The sequence below is a fragment of the Caloenas nicobarica genome, chromosome 1 (assembly GCF_036013445.1).
Source record: "Caloenas nicobarica isolate bCalNic1 chromosome 1, bCalNic1.hap1, whole genome shotgun sequence".
NCBI lineage: Eukaryota > Metazoa > Chordata > Aves > Columbiformes > Columbidae > Caloenas > Caloenas nicobarica.
Genome location: NC_088245.1, coordinates 430,849 through 457,494, shown reverse-complemented (window position 1 = coordinate 457,494; position 26,646 = coordinate 430,849). Strand labels below are relative to the sequence as shown.

Here is a 26,646-nt window from a genome sequence, read left to right as displayed (position 1 = left end):
CACTGGAGACTGGAGGAGGAGTGGGAGGGAGCCAGGACGCCAGAAACCTGATCAATTCCTACAGGACAAACTTCAATGAAGAGAGGGAGAAACCAAATCAAATGAGGATACGAAAAAAGCCTTGAGAGAGTAGATAAGTAAAAAAAAAAAAAAATAGAAGTTGATCAGGCAAATGAAAACTGCTCCATGGTGAGTGACCGCCCGGTGCCTGGAGCAGCTCAGGGACACCGGTCTCCTGTCTCTGGAGGGAGCACGGGGAGGGGACACGCGTCCCCGCAGGGTGACACGGCCAGGGAGGGGACACGCGTCCCCGCGGGGTGACACGGCCAGGGAGGGGACACGCGTCCCCGCGGGGTGACACGGCCAGGGAGGGGACACGCGTCCCCGCGGGGTGACACGGCCAGGGAGGGGTCATGAGCCCATGCAGGGTGACACGGCCAGGGAGGGGACACGCGTCCCCGCGGGGTGACACGGCTGGTCACTGCTCACCCGGACACACAACCCCCTGTGAGTGTGTCTGCATTCGGCCTCTCAGAAAAACCAACTTCAGACAACCCGACTTCGGGCTGTTACACAGTGACAGAAAATCGCTCGTGGCCAGAACGCCTTCCCACGGTCTGCAGCCTTTCGCTCCAACAACGGGAGCCCAGCGCCCAGCTAGACCGCAATTGAGAAGAGAAGTTAAACAAACCAGTCATCTACCCAGAGAAAACATTTAAAACCTATTGCAAAGAAGAAAAGTGTTTTATTCTACCCAAGAAATGGCTAAATTCTAGATTAGAGTAGAAACACTGCCAGGAAAAAAAACCATGCTCTGCCATTTGCCTCCTTTCATTAAAAAAAAAAAAAAAACAAAAAACAAAAAAAAACCAACACAAAACAAAAAACCAAGCCATTTTAACCTTGTTAGAAATGAACTTCCTTTTTTCAGCCTTTCCTGTATTTCTGGTTCTTTTTCTATCAGGAAGCCAGAACTTCTCTTCATATTTTCAGTTATGGTTATTCACACCTTTTCCTTCCTCTTTGCTTCACAATTCCTCTTTTTGTCGATAGAATCACAGATGGTTTGTGTTGAAGGGCCCTTCCCAGCTCCCCCAGTGCCCCCCTGCCATGAGCAGGGACATCTGCACCAGCTCAGGTTGCTCAGAGCCCCGTCCAGCCTGGCCTGGGATGTCTCCAGGGATGGTTCAGCCACCACCTCTCTGGGAACCTGGGCCAGCCTCTCACCGCCCATAGCTGGGGTTATATTCCAAATTTTTCATTTATTACTGTATCTTTTTCCTCATCTGATTAGCTTTCTTGCTGTTCAAAACATTTTCAGAAGTATCACGATATTGTACAACTAATACAGCACAAGAAGCATTACCCATACTCACAATATCCAGGTTGTTTTGTAAAATCTTCACAGAGACTGTGTATGGTACATTAAGAATACTGATGCATATTTAGCATTTAGAATGCTTTTCTGGATTATTTTCTCCCGCATACCCTATGCCAATTTTGACATCATAGACTCTAATTAGATTTTATTCTTGTTTTACTGATAATTTCCCTAGTTTTGGGAAAGTAAATCATGTTAAAAGAAAAAAGCATAATACATAGAGATTGATTGACAAGTTTATGAATCTGGCTGACAGAAGCAACGATGTCTGAAATCAGAGCGACGAAATCCAGTAAGGTCTGGTACAAACTTCCACTTGGAACAGAGAAATGAAGTGTATAAATATGAGGTGGAGAATAACTGGCTAGACATTGTAAAGCAGAACACAACGCGTGGTAACAGCAGAAACCTCAAACTAAACGCAAGTCAAGAAAATTGTGACATTGCATAAAGAAAAATGTAATTTTAGGAGGTATTAACAAGATGGCAAAGACCCATCCGGACGGATATATCCAGTGCGGGGATGAAGATCTTTGAGAAGCAGGTAAAACTGAAAGCAGCAAGTCGGAAATTTTGACCACTGAGGAAAGATGGACGGAAGTGGGTTTGCTCACCTTAAATCTTAAAAGAGTATTAAAAAAATGTTGGTGATCGATCAACCCACCAGTATCCTGTTGGAAGGACAAAGAGACACACTTACTTTGCCAAGACGTTTGATTAAAACCGCAGAACAAATTTCTGATTTTCTCAGCACAGAGGAGCACTGAGAAAAATCTACTTGGACGGAATGGAAGGTTTGACAAACATCTCCAGGGCTGATTTCCTGCTCAGAGCGGGGAGAAAAAGTGGTATCTTGACCTCGGCAGAAGACATTTGTGCCCAGAAACGTATGGCACGACACATTTACCTTTCTCCATGACAGTATATCTAGATTGCATCCAGAACACACATATATACGTGTGTGCATGATTTGTCATATATAATTTACCCTGCTCCAAATTCATTTGTTACTGTAGAGATGTCACCAAGCAGGACGTGGCTCGAGGGGATTGCTCAGGTCCTTGGTCCAAAGCAGCTGCGCGCTGGCAACGGGCACCAGCCCGAGGGAGCGATGGTGAGGGCGGAAGGGAAGGGGCAGGGGCTGGGGGCCGGGCAGCTGAGCCCAGAACACGGCTGCGAGGAGGTGAAACTGCCCTGGAAAGCAGGGACACAAACCAGGGACAAACTACAGGGATAAACACTTGGATTAACAGCTGTAGCCAAAAAGATTAATTAAGAGTACCAGTTAGAAAAGTGTGTGAATTCAGCGCTGAGCTCTGTGTGCTGCAGAACCTGTGTGAGCATCCTGGGCCAGGCCCAACACGGGAACACAGGAAGATTCACTTGATGGACACCAAAGAGGTCCGGTAGCTGTGAAAGCTTTACAATGTGACTGTTAAAAGAGATCAAACTACTCCACTGCTCGGTGCAGACGAAAGGATCGCTGTGCGGAGGTGCCGAGGTGTGGGGCAGAGCCCAACTCGCCAGCAAGGGCCCAGCGGCCCCACGGAGCGTTACCCCCGGATGGGGGACGGTTTGCCTGCGCCCCCAGTGCTGCCCCGAACAGCTTTACCTGCACCCCCAGGGCTGCCCCAAACGGCTTTGCCTGCGCCCCCAGGGCTGCCCCAAACGGGTTTACCTGCACCCCCAGGGCTGCCCCAAACGGCTTTGCCTGCACCCCCAGGGCTGCCCCAAACGGGTTTGCCTGCGCCCCCAGGGCTGCCCCAAACGGCTTTGCCTGCGCCCCCAGGGCTGCCCCAAACGGGTTTACCTGCGCCCCCAGGGCTGCCCCAAACGGGTTTACCTGCGCCCCCAGGGCTGCCCCAAACGGCTTTGCCTGCGCCCCCAGGGCTGCCCCCGGACCCCCACGTCCATCCCGGAACACCCCAGAGAGTTAATGAATTGTTATTTTCCAGAGAAGAGGAGAAGGGCGCTTTACCTACAATTCCCAACAGGCCGAAGAGCCGTGCTGACGGTGCCGACAGCCACGAGACGCCGCCCGCGCACGAGCGGGTTTGTCCCGTTGGGCTCGTCGGAAGAGCTGAGCCCTGCGGAGCCAACAGCTCTGCCGCGTCCGGAGAAGCGCACGAGGTGCGGCCACCCGCCGAGCACCCAAAGGCGCCGGGCGCACAGATCCCAGCCTCACCCACGGAAAACGTCCTCGCTCTGCAGGGAGCTCGTGGGCATCGCCATCGCTAACAGCTGATTTTAGTTGAAACTACGCTTTTCAAATCCGGATTGTGAGAAAGCTTTTAGTTAATCTGAAGTCTATGAAAGGTTAGAAGAAGCTGGGTTTCTGTGTTACCTGATCATTAAGGACAACAAAGAGCCTAAGCACAGACAACAGATTTCTCAGAGGTCCTGAACTTTAATAAATTGTATTGTTAAAAGTTAACAAATGTACTTTTAAATGCCAAAAAAATAATGCTTTCCCCCTCAGATAGCAAATGCAGTGAGTTTGAGGAAGACATGTTGCAGTTTCAATAAATAACAGGTTGAATAACCACTCCAAGTGCCAACAGGAACTCCACACCTCCATAAATTATTTTAATTTCTACTATCATAGAGCTAGAGAGCAAAATCAGTAGGCTCGGCACACGCAAAAACCCACAACCCTTACAATCCAAATGTTTGACAAGAAAGAACAGATGGAGGAGGACAAGGTTACCGCTGTAGTGACGACAAGAAAAATATGGAGCTTATTAATAAAAATAATGCTATAGACATTCACACATCAGCCAGAATTTTTGGTATTAGTTAGGAGCAGGTCTTTAAAACACGGCGACCAGCAGACGTTGTTTCTGTTTTACACATGTTGAGGAACAATGGCAGCTAGCAGGAGTTCACAGCTAAGCCCACTACACCAAAAAAGATCCCCTCGCTTTACCATTTCCTTCCAAGTATTCTCTAACACTGAACACTTATCATCTACATAAGTAGGATTAAATTTATTTCTATGACATCACAAGATATGTCATCAATAAGTTAGAAATCCAAACACTGCCAGCTAAAATTTAATTTAAAAAAAAAAAAAAAAAAAATCACAGTTAACTGAAGGCATTCTTTAACAAAAATCACTCCATTTGGGAATATTCTGTTGCCTGGGCAACGTGACTGCAAATTGCGGAGTTCAGACCATGATGTCTATTTTAAAGCAACGAGATACAAATCTCCAAAGAAAATACATCTAACAGCCTGTTTGTATTGTACCAGAAAGCTGAGACAAACAGTATGTTGAGATAACATCCAAGTGCAAACCTTGAAGGGTTTCAGGAGAACCATTTGACTTGTTCTGAGGCCCAATGACATGTGACAGATGCAGAAGAGGTTGTGAAAAGTCGGGGCGCCCAACGGGACACAAGTGGGGAGGTGCAGGAGCAGCAGCACCGGCAGGAGCCGGAGGAGCCAAAAGCTTCGGCACCGCGACCGGGGGTTTGGTGGCTTTGCACTTGAGCGCTCTGCTCCGCAGCTCACCAACACCACGCAGCAAACGCCACCAAATCAGCGCGTCAGTCGGGTCTCATAGAACTACCACACACTATTTGGGGCATTATTTGCCTGTGCGCCAGGTTCCGCACCCAGGTTATGAATCGCTGCTTCTACTGACAAGTGCCAGAGATCCGCGGGGCACGAGCTGAGCCACGGCCAACAACCCGCCGGGAGCAGCCTCTGGTGCTCGCCATGGCCCGCGCTCGTCCCTGACCTGCTCTTCCGTGACCGCCCTCAGGGAAGGGGAAGGTGCAACCAGCTTTAAACGCACGGCGCAGGGAGAAGAACGCTGCGCTATCAACCAGGCAGCTTAGTCTTATCTTCCAGAAAAACACTGGGGAAAGCAGGTATTTTGTAAACAGAGATAACCAGCAATGGCCATTTGTTAAGAGTGAACCAAATTTAAGGGATCCAAGTTACTTCTAGGAGAGGGTAGCAGGCCAGGCTTTGCAAAGAACGAAGAAACCGAAGAGATGTAGCTGTCTTCTGCAAAACTTTTGACAGCCTTCTGTGCTGTTCTCAGAAACAACAGAAATTAAATCTAGCTGAAATTCCTGCCAAGTGCTGAAAAACTGATCAGAAAACTAATTCATGACTGTCAGACTACAAATGTATGCTAAACGGATTTCACAGAAGCCTACCCAGGTCCAGTAGGACTCAATTTCGCCATCAGCAGCGGGATGATGCAGTGCAGAATATGCTTATTAAGCTCCTAGATGTGACCAAGCGGGAAGGAGACGCAAAGTCATTAGAGTATTATAATTGAAATGATTGTTGGAAACTCAAGAAAAAGGCGTGTGGGGGGGTGAAGATTTAGCCAATAGAGACAAATGCAATGACAGTTTATGTGCAGGGATCGCGGGGGACGGGCCAGCCTCTTCCTCGAGGTGCACCAAGAACGGGAGCCCATGGGCACAAGGTGCAACGCGGGAAATTTTGTCTGGGCATAACGAAGAGGCTCCACTAGCAGGAGAACGCGGAGCAGGGGCAGGAGCCCCGCGGTGGGACCCCAGGGTGGGGGGTTTCCAGCCCCAGCAGCCGCGGGGTGGCCCGGCCGAGCAGGAGGCGTCCCCGTGCCTGCCCGTCTGCGGCACCGGCGCGGCTGGCGGAGCGGAGAGCTGAGGACTGCAGGATCACCAGCTGAAAGTGAGTCAACCGAGTCATGCTGTGGCAGAAAAAGGAAAACATACCAGGATTTACAATTAGCAGCCTCACCTCCAACACGTGCAATGTAACCCCACCGCTCCATGCGGAACAGGTGGGGTTTCAGTTGGAGAAGGCTACTTTTAGGAACAGAGTTAAATAAAAGGTACGGGGAGACTGCAGAGTAAATCAATAGCAATGATCAGATTATGCTTTCAAGGGCTCTGCAAGAAAGCCTGTGAGCTCTGGGACGTTCAGCCCAGAGAACAGCAGATCGGGTGGGGAAGAGGTGACCTGGCTGGAAAAGCAGAAAGCAGGCAGCTGCAGCGAGGACAAAAATAATCTGTTCTCGATAACCAGGGAAAAGTAACAGGCTTAAAACTCAATAGGAAAGATTCAGGTTAGATGTCAGAAAATGCTGAGAGGGGAGAGTGGAGCGCGGGAGCAGCCCAGCCCAGGACGGGCTCACGAGCAGGTGAGCGAGCACCGTAAAACCTTCAGACAGAGCTGATCGGGGGACGGGGGCAAAGGAGCCCAAAACCTGACCTCCCGGGTTCCCTTTCAGTCATGGCTTTCTGCTGCCTTCCCCAGCATGGATCCGAACGAGGAGTGCAGGAAAGCTCGTTACCCCAGCTTGGGGGGTTCAGTGCGGTCGTTACCCCAGCTTGGGGGGTTCAGTGCGGTCGTTACCCCAGCTTGGGGCCGTTCACTGCGGTTGTTACCCCAACTTGGGGCCATTCAGTGCGGTCGTTACCCCAACCTGGGGCCATTCAGTGCGGTCGTTACCCCAGCTTGGGGGGTTCAGTGCGATTGTTACCCCAGCTTGGGGGGTTCAGAGCGGTCTCCTGCATCATCCTCAGTGCAGAACGGGACAGGGACGGTTGGGCGGGGGTGACGAGGTGGGGGAACTGGCTGGACCAGCCGGCTCAAGGGGCGCGGATGGGCCACACGGAGTTCAGCTGGTGGCTGGTGACGAGCCCGTTCCCAGGGATGGACACAGCGGCCGGTCCCTTCTGGTCTCACCATGGCCCAGCAGGGTGACAGGAGGGACGTCCCTGTCAGCAGCCCTGGAGCAGCCGAGCGGCGGGAGGGCCGGGCTGCTCCTCAGGGGACCTGCCCAGGCTGGAGAAACGGCCGACGGGCCTGGGGAGGCTGGGCCGGGACCAGCGCCATGTCCTGCCCGTGGGCTGCAGCAGCCCCGTGCTCAGGACAGGACGGGGCAGACGGAGTCCCCGAAAGCCCTGGGGGATCCGGGGCCCCTCAGACCCGGCCCTGGCGGCGCCCACTGCGGAGGGACGGGCTGAAAAAACCTCCGGCACGTGCTCGAGTTCCACGACCGATCGGTGTCACCCGTCACAGGAGCTGCAGAGGTGACCGAGCGCACGGCGGCCAGAGCAGCTCCGCACCCACAACGCCGGGACTCCGAACGGGAACCTTGTCTGCTTACAGCACAACTACCTCCAAAATAACCAAACAAAACGCACCACAAAACCACCAAAAAAACACTACCCTCCACCAAAACTGGTTTAGAAGAATTTAGTCTGGGAGATACCAGGGCAGTGGAGATCACAAAAATGGAGCGATCAAAAGGACAACGAACTTTTTGACAGAAAAGCAGCATCTGATTGTTAAATTTCAGTGAAATTATAAAAAACTTGAAGCAACTACTTGCATACTATTTTTATACTCTATGATAATCCTATATATAGATAAATGGAAAAGTTCAACCACAGGTATCATGAGGACAAAGAAATCTGTAAGAAAATTGACATCTATTGATCATTAAGAAACTTGTCTGCACTTCTAAAAGCTACATGAGACACGTTTGGGATGAGCTAACGCAAGCGATCCCATAGCTCCACGGCCATAAAAGTCTGACAGGAGAGAAATCATGATTTATGTCTAAAGATGTTTAGTTTTAGCTTGGTTCTCCAGAGTCACCTGCTCACATACATAAGCAAACCTTTAGATCAAAATGAAAGAAAATTATGAGGGGTTTTTTCAAATAAACAACAACTAATTTTTATCTCATGATAATTAAAACTTCCAGTGCTGAGTTCACGTTTTGGCAGGTCCTCATAGCCATCTCTATTGGCTGTAAAAACTACACATATCAAAAAAAAAAAATCTCACACATTTACAATAATTTTCCAGTGTAAACCTCGGGCAAGTAAATTGTCCAAAGCAGAGTGGAAATCAAATAGAGACAAATGGCTACACCATCCAACCGAGCTGCATTTTACAGGCAATCTGTATGGTGTGGCATCACGTGGGGACCACGAGCAGCACCAGGGCCTGGGATGGTGGGCCCAGAGGCCACGGCCCGGACACCAGCACCACCGCTGCGACAAGGGAAAAGCCGCCCTCGGCCTCCGCCAAGCAACACGACTTGTGGAGAACACAGACGAGAAGCCTCCACCAGAAAAGGCACATCAAAGGTGTGGTAAAGTACCTTCCGTCACTGCTGGGAACGGAGGATTGGAGGAACACACCGAGAAAGAAAGATGATCAGCACCCACGTGAGCACAGGTGTGAACCAGAAACACCCCCACACCCCACTCGCTTCCCTTTGAACTGCCGCAGGAGCTCAAGTTCATTGCCATCACCCTTTCCTCCCAAGTCTGAACACGAACAGTACCGCAGGCCTGTCATTTCGGATCCTCTTCCGCCGCAGAAGCAGCCGGTGCCCCGGCGGGCTCCGGGCAAGGTGGGTGCACAAGGAGCACATGGGCACAGCTGCTCCAGAACCTGCAGCTTCTCCCCGGGCTGCAGGTACGTGTGTGCTGGAACAACACCGGGGCAGCTTCTCCCCGGGCTGCAGGTACGTGTGTGCTGGAACAACACCGGGGCAGCTTCTCCCCGGGCTGCAGGTACGTGTGTGCTGGAACACCACCGGGGCAGCTTCTCCCCGGGCTGCAGGTACGCGTGTGCTGGAACAACACCGGGGCAGCTTCTCCCCAGGGTGCAGGTACATGTGTGCTGGAACAACACCGGGGCAGCTGCACCCCGGGCTGCAGGTACGCGTGTGCTGGAACAACACCGGGGCAGCTTCTCCCCAGGGTGCAGGTACATGTGTGCTGGAACAACACCGGGGCAGCTTCTCCCCGGGCTGCAGGTACGTGTGTGCTGGAACAACACCGGGGCAGCTTCTCCCTGGGCTGCAGGTACGCGTGTGCTGGAACAACACCGGGGCAGCTTCTCCCCGGGCTGCAGGTACGCGTGTGCTGGAACAACACCGGGGCAGCTTCTCCCCGGGCTGCAGGTACGTGTGTGCTGGAACAACACCGGGGCAGCTTCTCCCCGGGCTGCAGGTACGTGTGTGCTGGAACAACATGGGGGCAGCTTCTCCCCAGGCTGCAGGTACGTGTGTGCTGGAACAACATGGGGGCAGCTTCTCCCCAGGCTGCAGGTACGTGTGTGCTGGAACAACATGGGGGCAGCTTCTCCCCGGGCTGCAGGTACACGTGTGCTGGAACAACACCGGGGCAGCTGCACCCCGGGCTGCAGGTACGTGTGTGCTGGAACAACACCGGGGCAGCTGCACCCCGGGCTGCAGGTACGCGTGTGCTGGAACAACACCGGGGCAGCTGCACCCCAGCTGTGGGGTGTCCCCATGCCCTGCCCACGGGATGCCCCCACGCCCTGCCCATGGGTCCCAGCTGCCAACTGCTCCTCCAGCACCACCTCAGCTCTGAGACGCTGCAGCAAACGGTCCCTTGGGAAGGCAGGGACCAAGCTCCATGTGTCTGCACCAGAAATACCAGGGGTGGAGATACTCGACAAGTGTTCTGCAGTCACTTGGGCGCTCACAGCTCCTCCCATCAGGGCTGGAGCCTTTGCTAGAGCCGTTCACAGCAAGGTCTGTCCTGTGGCCATCGTGGTTGACCCACAGATGTTCCAGGAACATGGAGGGCAGTGTAAGAAACCTCCAAAACTTTCCAGACATGAAAGATCCATCTTGACACTGATAACACAAAGTTCAGGCTCCATGTCAGAGGTGAAGTTTGGGAAAGAAAACTGGGAAGTTCAGATTGTGAACAAGATAAAACTTGGATGCTTCATAGAAGCAAACTGCTGGCATCTCAGGCCACTGAAAATACAGTGCAAGGCAGCGATTGCCTGACCATAAGGACCTGAACTTTTCCTACTTTTATACAGGGGTAAGGGCAACAGGAAAAGCTACTTTTATTAAAAAAAAGGTGGAAAAAAAAAAGACCCAGAGGCTCCAAGTGCCAGGTTGCCAGCATGCAACACCTGGTTTAATCCCATCAGAGTACTGGGCTCCTGAGAAAAACAAACACAAGTCCTTAAGGCATCTGAAAACCAGGGAAGAAAAGCAAAGCAAGACATGATGCACTGGCAAAGACCAGGCAGGTGATGAGGACCAAAGCACTTACCCCAGCTAAGGCAGGTCTGACCCCAGCTTGTACCAACCACGCAGAGCAGCTGGGCAAGGGGAAACTGAGGCACAGGCAGTGGATCAAACGGGCACAGCCCGTGAAGGGCAGCGTTTTGGGGTTGTCCTGCTGTTGACAGGGAACCCCCTGTGCGGGGGAGCACAGGGTCCTGCGGTGGCAGCACAACTCCAGCCGCTCAGGACAGACTGCCCAGGGGCAGGAGTGACACCCACAGCCCAGCCTCTGCGGTACGGAGGTGAGAAAAACGGCAGTTAGCTCAGAGGATGCAGAGAGTACAGATGGAGCCTTCCGTGTCTCATCTTTATCTGCACAGGAATTAGGACATGACAGGATGGATACATGGACAGCTAGATGGGATAATCGGGCTGGATGGTTGGGCTCAGCGTGGTTGCTAATGGGCCACTCTCTACCCGATGGTCAGTGACAGACAGAGCATCACAGAGGTTGCAGGTAACAAACTGGGTGAACGGTCCATACCCACACGGGCAGAGCTGCCACCCAGAGCGACCTGCGGAGGGAGGAACAGGCCAGCAGGACCCCCACGACACTGAGAACAGACACATGCAAAGTCCTGTGTCTGGGAAAGAGCATGACACAGACTGCGCTGGAGTTCAGCAGAAAAGGCCCTGGAGGTCTTAGTGACAGCAAGCTGGATTAGAGCCACAGGGACAGTGACATCTGCAAGAGTACAGGGTGTCTTCTTCCCTCTCGCACACCTGGTGAGGATGATCCATCAAACCTCCGCTCCATGTCACACCCCAGGGTGACACAGAAAGGCTGTTTCACATGGCCTGTCTACATCCCCAGGTGTGGATCATCATTCTGATGAAGTTCAGCTTGCAAAGGTAAATGATTTCATTTCCAAGTCAAATCATGCGATTTGCATGCTCAGAGAGGGACACGGTCACTCTCAGAATTTGAAAGCTCTTCTCTTTTGCACTCTGACAACCTGACATTAAGGGAAAAGAGAAACCCAAAATACTGCAACTGAACAGCAGCTAGTGTTTCATAATTTCATAAAAACTGCAAGAAACTGCAGACAAGCTGACCTGGAGGAGTTACGAACAGTCCCATGCACGAGAAAGACTGAAGTAGCGAGGGTGGGTAACCTTATCACAACATACAAAGGCACCTCTTGAAGAGCAAGACCTACAGACAAGTCTTCACCGTCCTAAGAGGTGAAACATTGCCATCCTAAACTCGATCTTACGAATACGGGATTTCAGCTCCCTGGGATCCAGCACAAACCCCTGGAAGGAGGGAGGACACGCCGCCTCAGCCACCACCCGCGGTGTTTGCACAGCTGCCCACCTGTGCGCCTGTCCCCGCATCCCAGCCCTCTGCCGGGTGCCCTCGGGGTGTTTAAACACGGTGCGTTCACCGCAGCAGCCACAGCCACCGCTGGCTTCGCCAGGCGCAGCTCGAGTGCCCGTCCCTGGCCCTGACCCACCGCGCGCTCCAGCGGCCAACACCGAGTCCCACCAGCGAGCACCGCCAGGCGCACGGGAGGTTTGAGAGACAGCAGGTGCTTCGGCAGCACTTGGTTTCTCATCAATCATACTGCTAAAGCAGCTGGAAGGGGAAAAAAATTTTAAAAATCACACACCACAACACAGAACCCCAACTTTCTTTTCATCCAGTGCATTTTTAGTGTACAATATAGTACTTGAAAGACAACATCCTCAACCTTTCGCGAGAAGAACGTATTTGGATGAGGCTGGGGAGCTTTGGGAAGGACTGCATCTGCACAGGGGACACAGACAATTTGCGGATGAAGTGCCAGCTAAGAGCAATCGCAGGCAGATGCAGGTACCAGCCCGGCTCAGGAACACAGAGAGATGCAGGTAGTCAGAAGATACTCTGGGAAAACTCTCGCCCTAAATTCCTCCCTGAAGCCGCTACCAGCCACGGAGAGGCGAGACTGCTCTGGCCCCACCACACGGCCACGGGTCCCACGACGGGGGTCCTGCCCCCTTGCAGAGGAGGAACCTGGCGCCGCAGAGGGTTCCGGGCCACCCTGCGCAATGAGGATGCGGATTTGCATCAGGGAAGATAACCCAGCAGATTACAACCTCTAAACCCTCTCAATTACTCCGTGCTATCTGGAGCCATCTCAGGGCGCTGACACCAAGCTATCTGATGAGCAGCAGCAATCACGTTACCAGGAGGTGTGTGCAGTGAACCGACTGACCAGCCCCGCAGCAGCAGAGGTGCTCCGGCAGCCGCAGAGCTGTGTGACAGCCCCAGCGCGGTGTGACACCCCACCATGGACGGGAGCGCCCCACGGCCACGACACGTGGGAAAGCGCCAGACCTGGCATCGGACAGGGACTGACGACGTGCTGAAGCCTCCAGAAAGCAATCCAGGCAGGGAGTCAGAGTCTCTCTGAAAGCCGGGAACTGAAGGGAGCACATCACACTAATAACAATTCTGCTTTGGATTTGCCAATAAACACACTCACTGGATTACCAACCGCAGTTTTCATTCGCTGGAACAGAAAGTTCTAACTGGTTGTGCTATTTCAAAACGGAAAAGACAAATGCTGGTTTTCCCTCATTAAGACCCACCAGGACTCCGCAGGATGTGAACAAAATCAGAGCAGGAGCCATTCCCTCCCTCCACCACCTGCTACAGCACCCGGTGTCCTGCCAACACCCAGAGCAATACGATTGCCCTTTCTCTCGATTCCAAACACTCAGCTCAAAAAGGACGTAGCAGTTTCCTGCAAGAAGCCCTTCCCTGGAAATAAATATTTTTACATTAAGGCAGAGAGCAGTCAGATAGGAACATCCACAGAGCAAAGCTCCCCAGAGAAGAGCAGTCTCTGAGCAGGGCAGACCTTGCCACGTCACCTTGCACGTCACCCCGGCACCTCCTGAGGTGGGACACAACATGGAGCAGAGGGAGGAAGGTCCGAGCTCAGCGGATTTGCAGAGAACGGGGCTGCTCACCACGGGCTGGGCTCAGGCGTCCTTCGGCACTGGCTGTGGGCAGCATGGTCACCGGAGCAGAACCGCGGTGTTCTGTTGCTGAGCGCCCACCAGAGCCAGCCACCCATGCTCCCCAGGCCACCACAGAGGGGAGAACAAGCTGCCCCTTCTGCACAGACAGGCACCTGCACTTTGTCACACAAATCACACTCCAGCTATGACCAACCATCACTGAACAGGGAAATTAATTGCATGGCATAAATCTCAAGTTCCTGCACATGACAAAACACCAGACTGTCCGTAAGAGGTTCAGTTTGACCTTCAAGGCACTTCTTTCTCTCAGCATCCAAGCCAACACGTGGCACAGCGTGCAAGCAACATGGTCTCAGCCTTAATAAAGAAATCACTTTTAAGCGAGACTATAAGCTACTCATTCATTTCCTGAAACCACACAAGTGGTTTTAGTTCCTTAAACCGTACACATGTGATTCATAAGCGATTATCTCCACACAGCTGCTCGATTCCTACGTACAATCATGGTCAGTACACACACCAGTTCTATAGACTCTTCTTAGGACAGTATGCTTAATTTGCACTAAAACACACTTGAAATTTAAATGACACACGCTCGTGCAGAACAGAGCACCATGCGGCAGCGGGTTCAGGGAGCACGCCGGCTCCCCGTGCGCTCGCAGCACACGCACCATGCAGGGATTTGGTGCCTTTTCAGCGAAGTCCATCCCTCGGGACACAGGCTCACCGGCCGTGCCCGCTGCTGCTCGGCGGGCAGCCCTGGTGCAGCACGGGGATGTCCAGCACCTGCCCATGCGCAGCCGCACCGCCAGAGCCACCGCACCCGTACTCACGCCTCGCGCACACTGAGACTGTGGCCTAAAGCCTCTATAAACAACACTGAAGAAGTGAGAAAAAGCATTTCTAAAGGGCTAATAACTCGCGAGCTCACCTGCAGCTGCCCCAGCTGGCGTAGGAGTGAGAGTATGAGTGAGACGCTGACACTCTCCGCTCTCAAGGGTCACCTGAAGGTGGACACTGAGTGACAGCAGTTCTGAAAGGTCCTCAGGCAAATGTCTGTGCTTCAATAAGAGCCCAGACAGAACGGATATTCCAGTTCAAAAACTTTAACCAAAGAAGGGCAAAGCAGACCTTGGATGGGAGGAGATCTCCTGCATCACAAACTGCAGCCTGTGACAGTCACTACCTGGGATTTGCAAACTTGTGGAAGGAGCCACACTGCAAAGTGAGCGAGTTTCCCTTTTCCACTAGAAAGCTGTTCCAGAGTTCCACTCCCATTTGAGCTAGAGATCTTCTAACTTGCAGTTTAAATTTATTAATGGCAAGTTAGGTGCATTCATTTCCATGGCAGCACTGTCCTTTATTTCTAAGGATTCTGCTCCTCTCAGATTTACTGCAACATTTCTACAGACAGCAATAACTTCTTTCCACCTCCACCACACATGGCCAGACCGGCCAAATTCTTCAGTCTCCCACCATAAGATACCATCACCACAGCCCTTCCCACAAGTACCACGCATTCTGTTTCCTGCCCCGGCTCCAGCAATTAAGGCGTTGTCAGAACAAACACCCTGAACCGGTGGGTTCGCTCCATTAAGCTTTGTCCCCGCTGTGCCCGGGACCCGCGGCAGAGGCCACAAGGAGCCTGCGGCACGCTGGCCGGCGCTCGCTGCCTCACCTGGAACGCCGTCTGGCTGTTGTAGTTGCGAATCTCTTTGCTCGCGCCGCGGAAGAGGAGGACCCGAGCGCAGCTCTCCTGCGAACGGGAAAAAAGCAATTAGCACAGCAATGGTGCCCTATGCTGCCCTTCAAAATTCAGAGATTAGCAGCAAGAATTTAGGGCCACTTGTGAGAAGGACAGGACCCCAGTCCACAAACCTTCCCCAGCACAGGCTAAAAGCCACAGGATGTGCCCAACAAGCCCTGCCTAGGGCATGTGCCCGCTTCAGATTAAATGTGAACACCTGGGCCAAATTAGCACCCACCTCAAATTAAGTGTGAGCACCTGGACCCAGTTAGCCCTCTCCACCCAGGCAAACTGCCCCCTTCCAACTGGGAGCAGGGCCTTCTTGAGAAGGAGGAACCAGAGCAAAAATTACAGAACAGTAAATCAACAGTAATTTAGGCAGTAAATCAGCAAAAACCTCTTGGGAACAGGAACAGATTAAACCATGGACTCTTCTCCAGCCACCTGCCTCTTGAGAAATCCAAAACCAGGCTGGTGCTACAACCAGAAAGAGCCTCATCCCAGGACAGGCCGTGGATACAGCTCAGAAGAACCTTTCTGGGTGGGGAACGGCACGGGCAATGAGGAGATGCCCCAGCCCAATGCTGTGCTCTCTCTCAGCCAGGCTGGTGCCCCATCTACATTTTCTTGTTCTCATGCCCCAGATCACACAGGTGTACCTGGTTATAGAGAGCACAAATGTGAAGAGCAGTGTTTCCTGAGGCATTCTGTGCAGTCATATCAGCCCCGTAGAACAGAAGATGCTCCAGGTGCTGAACATGGCCATAGCGACATGCCTGTTCAAAATGCGAAATGGAAAAAAGAAATAGAAATCAAGGAGCAGCAGGAAGATAATAAATCCCATAACATCCTCTGCTGGGTTCATCCATGCTGGAAAAGTTGAACCAGGCTGGACCTGTAAGCTGAAAAGCCCCATTAACATGCACGCACACAGCCTGCTGCTCCTTACAGCAACACACACCTGAATACTCATCAGATAAATCACCTCTACACCAACTGCAGGTTTGGGATCAGTGTCACACCAGTACCAGGTCCTCCTCCAGACCGTTTGCTATCCCAGTGTAATTATCCAGTGAAAAGAAGCCCTGAAGCACAAGCAGGCAAAGGGGAGGGCGGCAGCCCCCATCTCTGGGTAACTGGTGTGGTATTTTCCTCTACGTTTGGTCCATCCCAGGACCAGCAGTCCCCAAAGATCTGCCAAGGCAAGGTGGAATGGTCATGTCCAGTAAATTGAGGTCACAAACACAGGTCTCTTGTTTTCTCATCCTCATGCATTTGTCCTCAGCTGTGCCAGTGCTCGTCCACCTTGCAGGGGGCCGAGAGCTGGTGCTTGGGGGGCCGCGGGTACAGACAACCTGCCTTCCCCATGGTCCCAGACAAGGGGACTCTAGAACCAGCACATCCTCCCTTCCCCCAGCAGGTCTGGGTCTTGACGCTCAAAGGCAGCTCAGGTCCCCTGAAAACCCAGCCCACGTCTTTCCTACGCCAAACCCACTTGTTATTGTGTAAAACAGGGACAGATACAACTGTGGTTTGGAACCAGAACGTCTCATGCATTGGTCCAAGCTCCCAAGGCAGTGTCCCATGAGCTGGTCACGGCCCGGGGGTGCTCCCCGACACTGTTGACTCAGGTCAGAACAGAGCAGCGTGAGCTGGGACACCGTGTGCCCATCCCTGGCGCGGGAGCCTGGCCCCTGTGCCACCACCCTGCCAAGCAGCGTCCCCACCGCCCACAGGGACACCCGCGGGGACGGGACGGTCCCCATCAGCAGCAGGACAGCGGCCACCCCACCGCACCCCGTCCCACCTGGTGGATCTCCTGCCAGCCGTTCTCATCCACGCAGCCCAGCCGGGCGTAGTCGTGCAGCAGCAGCTCGCAGCAGTAGGGGTCCCCCCCCACCATGGCACTGTGGTACAGCGGCGTCAGCCCCCGGCTGTCCTTGTAGTCCGGGGAGGCACCCAGGTCCAGCAGCGTCTGCAAGAGAAGCGCCTGCCTTGCTCTGCAGCTGCAGGTGGCCACACAGTGGGAAACCTGCCCTGCAAGGGCCTGGGGATGCTCCCACCGTGGCAGGTGGCAGTGCCCACCCCATCGTACCCCAGGGCTCACGTTATCAGTGACACGCTCTTGTAACGAGCTGTGCCCCCCAACAGCAACGTGAGAGGTGCTCTGGCCCAGGAAGGACGGAACGTGCGTGCAACCTGGACAGGGTGTGAGGAAGAGCCGGTGCTGGGGCGCAGGGCAGGAGAGGGAGGGGGACCCCGCGGCTGCCCCCACTCACCAGCAGCGCCGCATGGTTGCGGCACCGCACGGCCTTGTGCAGAGCCGTCATCCCCTCCCGCGTCCGGAAATCCAGGTGCGCTCCCCCGTTGCGCAGAGCCTTGATCATCTCGGCGCTGAGCTCCAGCTGGGCGGCCGCGGTCAGGGGACACTCTGCAGGGCCCGGGGAGAGACGGGTGAGAACCGCGGGACACGCACCCCTCGGTGGCACCGCCGGCCCCTCGCTTGGGCTCGTCTCCTGCCGGGCTCCAGCAGCGCAGGCGCTCCCTGCTCCCAAACCCCACATCCACCCCCAGCCCTGGACACCAGCGCTCATCCCAGCCCTACCCACGGGCTGAGCGCTGCAGCTGCCCCTCGGCTGCTTCGGGTGTGGATGAGAGTCCCACAGAGGAGAGGAGGAAGGAAAGCGCCGGCAGTTTAACAACTGGCAGAAATGCCATTGCTGGCTCTTGCCTGCAGGACAACACACACCTGGACACATCGTTTGTACCAAGGGGAGAAGGGGTGAGAATTGGTATCCTCATTCCGTTCCTCCCTGCAGCAAGGCACGGAGAGCGGGCGGCTGTCCCAGGGCACTCACAGCCGTGCCCCAGCACCCGCAGACCCGAGCCCCGCGCACAGCTGTCCCGCAGCCCGTCCTCACCGCCCCAGCAGCGGCCTGCAAACGTGAAACGCTCGTCCCAAATGGGAGGAATGTCCCCGCGTCTTTGTGACACCCCTCGCCTCCGAGGAGCCTGGCATGTCACCCAGCAGCGCTGCAGGGACTGGTCCAGTCCCAGCTCTGAGTTGCTGCACTCAGGGCTGTGACCTGAGCAAACAATGGTGGAACTGCCTGAAAGGAGCTTGGAGCCAGGGGGGCCGGGCTCTGCTCCCCAGGAACAAGCGCCAGGACCAGAGGAAACGGCCTCAAGTTGCGCCAGGGGAGGCTGAGGTTGGATCTGGGGACCAATTTCTTCCCCAAAGGGCTGTGGGGCATTGGAACAGGCTGCCCAGGGCAGTGCTGGAGTCACCGTCCCTGGAGGGGTTGGACAGACGGACATGAGGTTCGCAGGACATGGGGCAGTGCCAGGGGTGGGAAACGGTTGGACTCCATGGTCTTGAGGGGCTTTTCCACGTAACTGTGGAAATCCCCTAGGACAGCGCAGCCCCACCAGCCCCAGCCACCCTCTGCTTCTGTTCTCCAGGGGGAGCAGGAGCCCCCAGGCCCATCTGCTGCTTGGCCAGTGCTGAGAGGTACCAAATGCTGAGAGGTGGCTCCACACTCATTGGGCAAAGCCTCTTCCAACAGGAGCTCCTGCACCTTCCGACGGGAGCTCCTGCACCTTCCAATGGGAGCTCCTGCACCTTCTGAACTCCTGCACCTTCTGACGGGAGCTCCTGCACCTTCTGAATTCCTGCACCTTCCGACGGGAGCTCCTGCACCTTCTGAACTCCTGCACCTTCTGACGGGAGCTCCTGCACCTTCTGAATTCCTGCACCTTCCGACAGGAGCTCCTGCACCTTCTGACTGGAGCTCCTGCACCTTCTGAATTCCTGCACCTTCTGACGGGAGCTCCTGCGCCTTCCGACAGGAGCTCCTGCACCTTCTGACGGGAGCTCCTGCACCTTCTGAATTCCTGCACCTTCTGACGGGAGCTCCTGCACCTTCCGACGGGAGCTCCTGCACCTTCTGACGGGAGCTCCTGCACCTTCTGAATTCCTGCACCTTCTGACGGGAGCTCCTGCACCTTCTGACAGGAGCTCCTGCACCCTCTGACAGGAGCTCCTGCACCTTCTGAGCTCCTGCACCCTCTGACAGGAGCTCCTGCACCTTCCGAGCTCCTGCACCTTCTGGCGGGAGCTCCTGCACCTTCCGAGCTCCTGCACGTTCCCTCGGGGCCGATTCCAGCCTCCAGCTCTCGCCCAGCGCTGCCTCGGCAGGCTTGCAAACCAAAAGCAGAGGTTGTCACCTCCTGGTCCCCACTGCAGTCCCCACACGGACACGTGTGCAGGACACGGGTTTCTGTCCCACCCCGCTGGCGTGACGGCGATCGGAGCTGCAGAAGGACCGTGCTCGCGTGCCCACAAGCAGGTGTGGTGGCACAAAGAAGGAAGAACAATGTCCTTTGACATAAAATGAGTAAAGCCTCCCTCAGACACACAATGTTTTTCTGAACATTTTCATTATAACTAAACACACTGGTTTTCTTCAGAGTGCAATATTACCAAAAAAAAAAAAAAAGCCTTGTTTCTCAAATAAAACCCTAAGTCTTTCCGTCCAAATCCCCTGTACCACAAATGGAGCGATGAGGACTCCAGCTAAAATAAGATGCCATCAGCTAGAAACACACCTGTATTTTTCAGAAAGGTACCTAATTTGCACATAAATTAAAAAATCTCGATTTAGTAGAAATAACTATTTAAATGGGAATAATAAAATGGTTTGAGACCCAAATAAAAAAGAATATAAATACTAATTTTAGAGCACTGCTATTAGCCACATTTTCAAATGAGATAGGTAGAGGTCAGTGGCTTTGCTAAAATCCTCTGGGGTTTGTGCTACAAGACACCAGCACAAAAAAATGAAGATGCCTGAAGGCGCTGCCAAGAGGATTGAAGACGGGTTCACCTATAAACGGAACCACCAGTGAATGAGAATGTGACAGCTGGGTCTTCTACGGACCTGTCCTCAGCTCCAAACTCAATCACTTTTAACAACAATCTGGAAGAAAATAAGTATTCGCTTAGAAATTTCACACACAATGTTGTTATATATGTCAAAGCCAACGGTACAAGGCACTGACCTCCATTTCCACGTGCAGTTAAATCACTAGTCTTTTCTCAGTATTTCAGTTTAAATGAGACAAACTTTTCAAAGAGGCAAAAGACAAGGAAAACGAGGCTTCAAATCTTCCTTTAGTCTCAGTTATTAATATGTCAAATTCAGTTGAAAAATCTATCACGTTTTCTTGCATTTCAAAGACTGAGAAAGGTCCAAACAGGGCATTTCAAGATGCACTGAATGAACTGCAACAAGCGATTTGTTCACTAAATCTAATCTAATTACTGCCTAATCTAGGATTTTAGTGATTACGCTCTGCTAATTCTTGGAAACGTGCGTAGCCAAATATATGCTTAAAGCTCTTAACTAACAAGTGCACAAGATCCGTAGCAAAAAACGAGAAGCAGCAAGATGAGGTGTTGCGTGTTGCATGGCGTAAGGAGCTGTAAGTGGCAGCGGGATGGGGCTGAGGCTGGGCTGGCCTGTGGGATTCGGGCGGCCGAGCTCTGCAGCGGGGGCTCGAACCCCTGATCCCCGGCACCCACCGAGCTGCTCCCCTGGGCAGAGCTCGCCCGGCAGAGCCAGCACTAACCTGTGCGTGGTAAAGCCAGCTCTAACCTGTGCCTGGCAGAGCCAGCACTAACCTGTGTGTGGTAAAGCCAGCTCTAACCTGTGCCTGGCAGAGCCAGCACTAACCCATGCGTGGTAAAGCCAGCACTAACCCATGCGTGGTAAAGCCAGCACTAACCCATGTGTGCCAGAGCCAGCACTAACCTTTGTGTGGTAAAGCCAGCTCTAACCTGTGCCTGGCAGAGCCAGCACTAACCTGTGCGTGGTAAAGCCAGCACTAACCTGTGTGTGGTAAAGCCAGCTCTAACCTGTGCCTGGCAGAGCCAGCACTAACCTGTGTGTGGTGGCTGCCCCAGTGCCCCCGATCCCTGACGGGTGACAGTAAATTCTGCAGCAAATCGTCCCAGTGCCGAGAGCTGGATGCGGGAGCAGCCTGAGCAGAGCGGCGCTCAGGGGAGCAGAGCGGGGGGAAGGAGCAGTGAGATGGGCCAGGTCTAAAGAGCTGCTTGTGGGACTGGTCCTTTCACCAGGGGTTTGGGGCAGCCGAGGTGGGACTGGAGCAGCTTCTCAGAGGATCCCTGGTGCAAACGGGACCTGTGGTCCTGCAGCCGGGCTGGTGAGAGCAGCGCAGGACCAGGCACAGGACCAGGCACAGGACCAGGCATAGGAGCAGGCATAGGTCCGGGCACAGGACCGGCACAGGACCGGGCACAGGAGCAGGCACAGGACCAGGCATAGGAGCAGGCATAGGTCCGGGCACAGGACCGGCACAGGAGCAGGCACAGGACCGGGCACAGGAGCAGGCACAGGAGCAGGCACAGGACCGGGCACAGGACTGGCACAGGACCAGACACAGGAGCAGGCACAGGACCGGGCACAGGAGCAGGCACAGGACCGGGCACAGGACCAGCACAGGACCAGACACAGGAGCAGGCACAGGACCGGGCACAGGACCGGCACAGGACCGGGCACAGGAGCAGGCACAGGACCGGGCACAGGACCGGGCACAGGACTGGCACAGGACCAGACACAGGACTGGGCTCAGCGAGGACATGGACACAGCACCGGCTCTGGCAGCAGGGGCACTAAGCAGGACTTATCTCTGCTCCACTGAAAGGAAAGTTTTCTCTATGGTTTTGTCTCCTATGTTTTCTCTTTGTTCTGCTAAAAGAAGCTCACGATGCAAATCACCACTGATGTTTTAATTGCAAACAAGGTGTTCTGGCAAGGTCAGGCTGCTCACGTCTGCGAGAGCAATGAACCCAAACGGCTGCGCTGGGGAGCGAGCGTCTGAGCTCCCGCAGCCCGAGCCAGACCCACATCCTTCTGCTGCCAACCACGGCGGCTCCGCTCCGGATCTGCTGTCATCCACACACCCCAGGAGCCGGCAGCAAAGAGACAACTGGACAGGATGGCCACCGTGTCACCATGTCACCTGCACGGCCTCGCAGAGAACAAACTGCAGAGGACAGCCACCGTGTCACCGTGTCCCACGGCTGGAGGCTCCTCCACAGCCTCGCAGAGAAATGAAATGTGGGGGCTCCATCTGGGGGTGTCATGAGAACTGGAATTCACATGGTGAGGGAAGGCGAGAAGCCCTGGAGAGTGCTCCAACACGAGCAGGAACAACCTCTCCCCTCGGACACTGGAATTAAAAATAAATAACCATAACAAACAAAGCTATGCTACTCCAGAAGTTAATCAATTAGGAAAAGGGAGGATCTCTGTTGAAGCTGAGATGACGACAGGCTTGATATGAAGGTTTTCATGCAAGCTGCTGGAGAGGAGAGTTCCTGTCTACACAGACCTACGGTACATGATAACAGAAAATATCTGCCCATAGCAAACAGTACCCGCAGCAGAACCTCGTCGTGGTGTTTATCAGCCGTAGGTGAAAACACTGCAAGATGACATTTCATCTCCAATTTCAGCTGAATGCAAACTATGGCATTTTTCCTTAATCTTCAGTTGCACATTGGATTCAAAGAGATGCCACCAGTTTGCTTAAAAAAAGGCTTAAAGCAACTATATGAACAGACTTTAAACTGAGAAGGACGAGAACTTTACAAACCACAACCGATCGGAGTTTCATCCAGTGATCGCCCACCCCACCAATTGCTGGCTGAACCAACGTGTAACTTCCAGCTACCAGAACCAAAAGCAACAGAAAACGCACCAGGCGTGGAGGGGAGAGCCTGGGGCTGCCAGCCGAGCGCCTCGAGGGCGCGCGCCACAGCCCGGCTGCACGGGCAGCTCAGCGGCAGCGAGGGGGAGCGCCGCCGCGCACAGCACGAGTTTCTCCCCAGCGCCGGTCCCCACGTCGTGCCAGGGCCGCGGTCCGTGTTGTGCGGGTCACGGGCACCTCTTTGTAAACACAGAGGCTCCCCTCATTCTCCTGCTGTTCCCCCGCCGCCACCCTGTGTTAAACACCGAGGATTGTCTTTGTCTTTTCTATATGCTAAACTATCGCTCAGGCTTGGGTCTAATTTTAGAATAACAGTAACTTCTTGAGTATTTTTTTTACACCCTTAAAATGTACCTACAGGAAGCAATTGTGAAATTTTTATTGTAATCTCTTTCGAAGACCATTAATCTTTATCAGAATATCTTCCCAGCAATCCTGCAGCACTGAATGTGGAAAATGGCAAACGTGACGGTTTAAGATGTCTCTTCTCTGTCCTCTCAGCCCGGCAGACGCAGGGAAGGGGAACACGTGCTGCGCCCCAGCTGCCCCGCGGCAGCTTAGAACCGCTCCCAAAAGCAGCTTAAATGAAGATACCAGGCTTTGCCGGGGTGACCCGCACCCTCCCCTGGGCTCTGCCTGAGCACGGCACCACGAGCACAGGGTGCTTTACGGGGCAGGCAGCGGTATTTGAAGTCCATTAATTGGATTTAACTCTGCAGAAGAACATTCCACCAAGCAGGGACGTTCAGGGGAACCACTCTGCTCAGAAACACCCAGCACAGCACACCCGTGCAGAATTCTGCTCAGAAACACCCAGCACAGCACACCCGTGCAGAATTCATTTGCTCAGAAACACCCAGCACAGCACACCCGTGCAGAATTCATTTGCTCAGAAACACCCAGCACAGCACACCCGTGCAGAATTCTGCTCAGAAACACCCAGCACAGCACACCCGTGCAGAATTCTGCTCAGAAACACCCAGCACAGCACACCCGTGCAGAATTCTGCTCAGAAACACCCAGCACAGCACACCCGTGCAACAGCCAGGCCAAGGAGGCGCGGGGACCGCGGTGGGACCGGGCCGCAAGCCCCCGTGTCCCCAGCACACCCAGCGCTGCCGGCAGGAGAACCGCCGGGCTGCGCTAACAGCAGCAGAAGAGAAACGGTTCCCTCCCAACAGGGACAACGTGGGCGACAAGTCCCAGACCACGGCTGCTGCGTGTCCTGGGAGGAGAAAGAACAGCACGTGCTGGAAGGGGAACCCCAGAGGGCGCAGGTGTTTTGGCGGCCCAGACGTGCATCAGCATTTCCATCTGCAGCACAGGTATACCCCCTCTCTGAACTGCTAGAATTTAAACCCTGGGCAGGGTTACATGACTTCTCTCCTGTAGAAGAACTAGTTCATGAGCAAGGAGAGACCTCTGCTCTCTGGGAAACCTTGCAGGCTGCAGATAAGACTATTAATTTCCCCGGGTTGAACAGGATCATGGATAACAACCTGCAAATAATTTCTGCAGGGATACTTTTTTTCCCAGGTCAAGAGAGGTACTGGAAAAGGCGACAGAAACCGAGAAGAGGATGAAATAATTTTTATTAGGGATCTACACTGCAAAGTCTTTGAGACAGTAACACTGCATTCGCTGCCTCAAAATCCAGACGCGACGAAGGGAACGCTCGTGTTGCACAGGAGCGGCTGGACAAGAAACCTTTAGCTGCTGAAGGGCTGAATTGCCGAAACCTCCAGGGTCTGGGTTTCTCCTCCTCCACTTTTGTAGGAGGAAGGAGAATAAATTATATTTGTAATTATCGAAGCTGCTGAAGACCTGGCCACACAGAAAGGAGTATTTGGTGTCAGGGCACATTTGCAATATCCCTGGTAGACTCATCCCTGGAGACACGGTGGATAAAAGAGCATTGCTAATAGCGGGGCTGCTCTGCCTAAAAGGAGAGGAAATTTACTACCGTGGCTTTGTAAAGGATGGCTGAGAAATTAAGAACAGCACTGACGAACTGCAGCTTTTTCTGTCCTTGCTAAATACCAAGCACTGGAAATATCATCATTTATTTATTTCTTCTCTTGAAATGTTAGTTGGACATCTGCCCATGGTACCATCACTTTACTGCTAACCCTGAAAGCTCCTGGTTAAAAATTCAGAATAGAAGTATTCCCAAGCAAGGAAAGACTAAGATTTTCAGAGTTATCTCAGAGAGAGGCTTGACTCGGAGGCAACGTGGCCCTTTCCCTCTCCGTGCGCAGCATCCCTGCGGGTCCTTAAAGCAGATACAGAGTAGTAGGCAAGAGAACTCTGAGACCTTTTGCAAAGAGAATGCTTCCTCCTGGCGTTTGCACCCCCTGTGCTCCCAGGTTTGACCAGACCCCAGATCCCAGCGGCCTGGCTGGTGGGCCCGGTGGCAGCTCCGCGCACAGACGGACAGGAGCGCTGGTTCAGAGGCACCCGGGACAAGGACGTTCAGTGAGTCCCGGGAAAGCTGAGGAAGGCCAAAGCCAAAAAACAAAACCACAGCATCTAGAAGACTCTGGGTTCCTGGAGATGGTGCAATGAGGGATGGCTGCTGATCAGAGACCACCTGTGGAAGTGTGCGCCGTTGCTGCCTTCGGACAGTGGAGGGCCATGGAGGAGATACGGCTGGTGGCTGTTCCGGCTGGTGGCTGTTCCGGCTGGTGGCTGTCCCTGCTTGGGCTGTTGTGCTCAAATGTCGCCACGGGCTAAAAGGGTCAAAGGCACTGCTGCTTCAGTATTTAACTCCATCATCTGACCGGGCTCTCAGAGAGGCAGGAAACCTCCTTCCCCGCAGCCCTTGGGACAAGCAGCCTCCCCGTGCTCTGCCGAGCTCTGCCGAGCCCTCCCGGCCCCGCGGGGACGAGTCACCAGCCCCGCGTGCCAGGCGGCACAGCCTGCGCCTTCCTCCCAAAACGGCACGCTCTGCTGAATTCGGTGGGAAAAAGGCGGTTTCCAGAATGGCTGGTGATCCTCACCCCGCTGCGCGGTGCCGTCCGGCTCCCCCGGCTCTCGGGCCGTCCCTGCACCGAGTGCTCAGCAGCCCGGGCTGCAGAGGAGAACACACACATTCACAGCATCACTGCTGGTCTCGGGGAGCAGGTCACAACGCCGCTGGCTGCCGTGCCACGGGGCTTTGCCACGGGGCTTTGCCAGGGGAAGCTTGGCCACATCTGCACATCTCCCGGGCCAGCGGAGGGAACGTGGGTCCTGGGGTAACTCCCGGGCACCTGTTGATTCACAGATGGGTCTGGGTGCTGTAACCGTAGCGAAGGCTTCCCCGCAGCCTGCAAGCTTGAAGAGCAACCGTGATGAAAACAGCAGCTCCTACAAACCCGGTGAGCTGCTGTCCAGAGCTGCAGGCACAGAAACCAGCTCCTGAACTAGCTCAGCCCTGCCGTGATCCAAGCCCGAGTCACCAAGGGTCTTCCCCACTCTGGAAGAGGATATTAAGTAAACGCCCTCCTTTCTCTCTGTACTCTGCTTCCACAGGGGCTGGCAAGGCAATGGGGTCCCGCAATGAGACTTCACCAGCTTCACCACCAGCAGCTCCCCCGTTCCCAGGTTTTGTGTGTCCGCCAAGTCCCGACGTCCTTCCCAGCCCGGACCAGCCAGCGGCCGCGGCCGCTCCCCGTCGGGACGGCACTCGCT

General features: G+C 54.1%; 1 protein-coding gene across 11 annotated transcripts in view; it reads right to left on the bottom strand.

The window, feature by feature from the left end:
* The window catches only part of SHANK3 (SH3 and multiple ankyrin repeat domains 3), a 364,754-nt gene that overhangs the window by 272,267 nt on the left and 65,841 nt on the right, over positions 1–26,646 (bottom strand). For all 11 annotated transcript variants that reach the window (XR_010607209.1, XM_065647548.1, XM_065647499.1 and 8 more), the window contains exons 5-8: positions 17,460–17,611; positions 16,988–17,155; positions 15,840–15,956; positions 15,112–15,189 (exon numbers count right to left, since the gene is read on the bottom strand). Coding sequence is in view for 10 of the 11 variants with exons in the window: in XM_065647548.1 (XP_065503620.1) it covers positions 15,112–15,189; positions 15,840–15,956; positions 16,988–17,155; positions 17,460–17,611 (515 nt within the window). In the remaining variant the exon portion in view is untranslated. The remainder of the gene's footprint in view (positions 1–15,111; positions 15,190–15,839; positions 15,957–16,987; positions 17,156–17,459; positions 17,612–26,646) is intronic.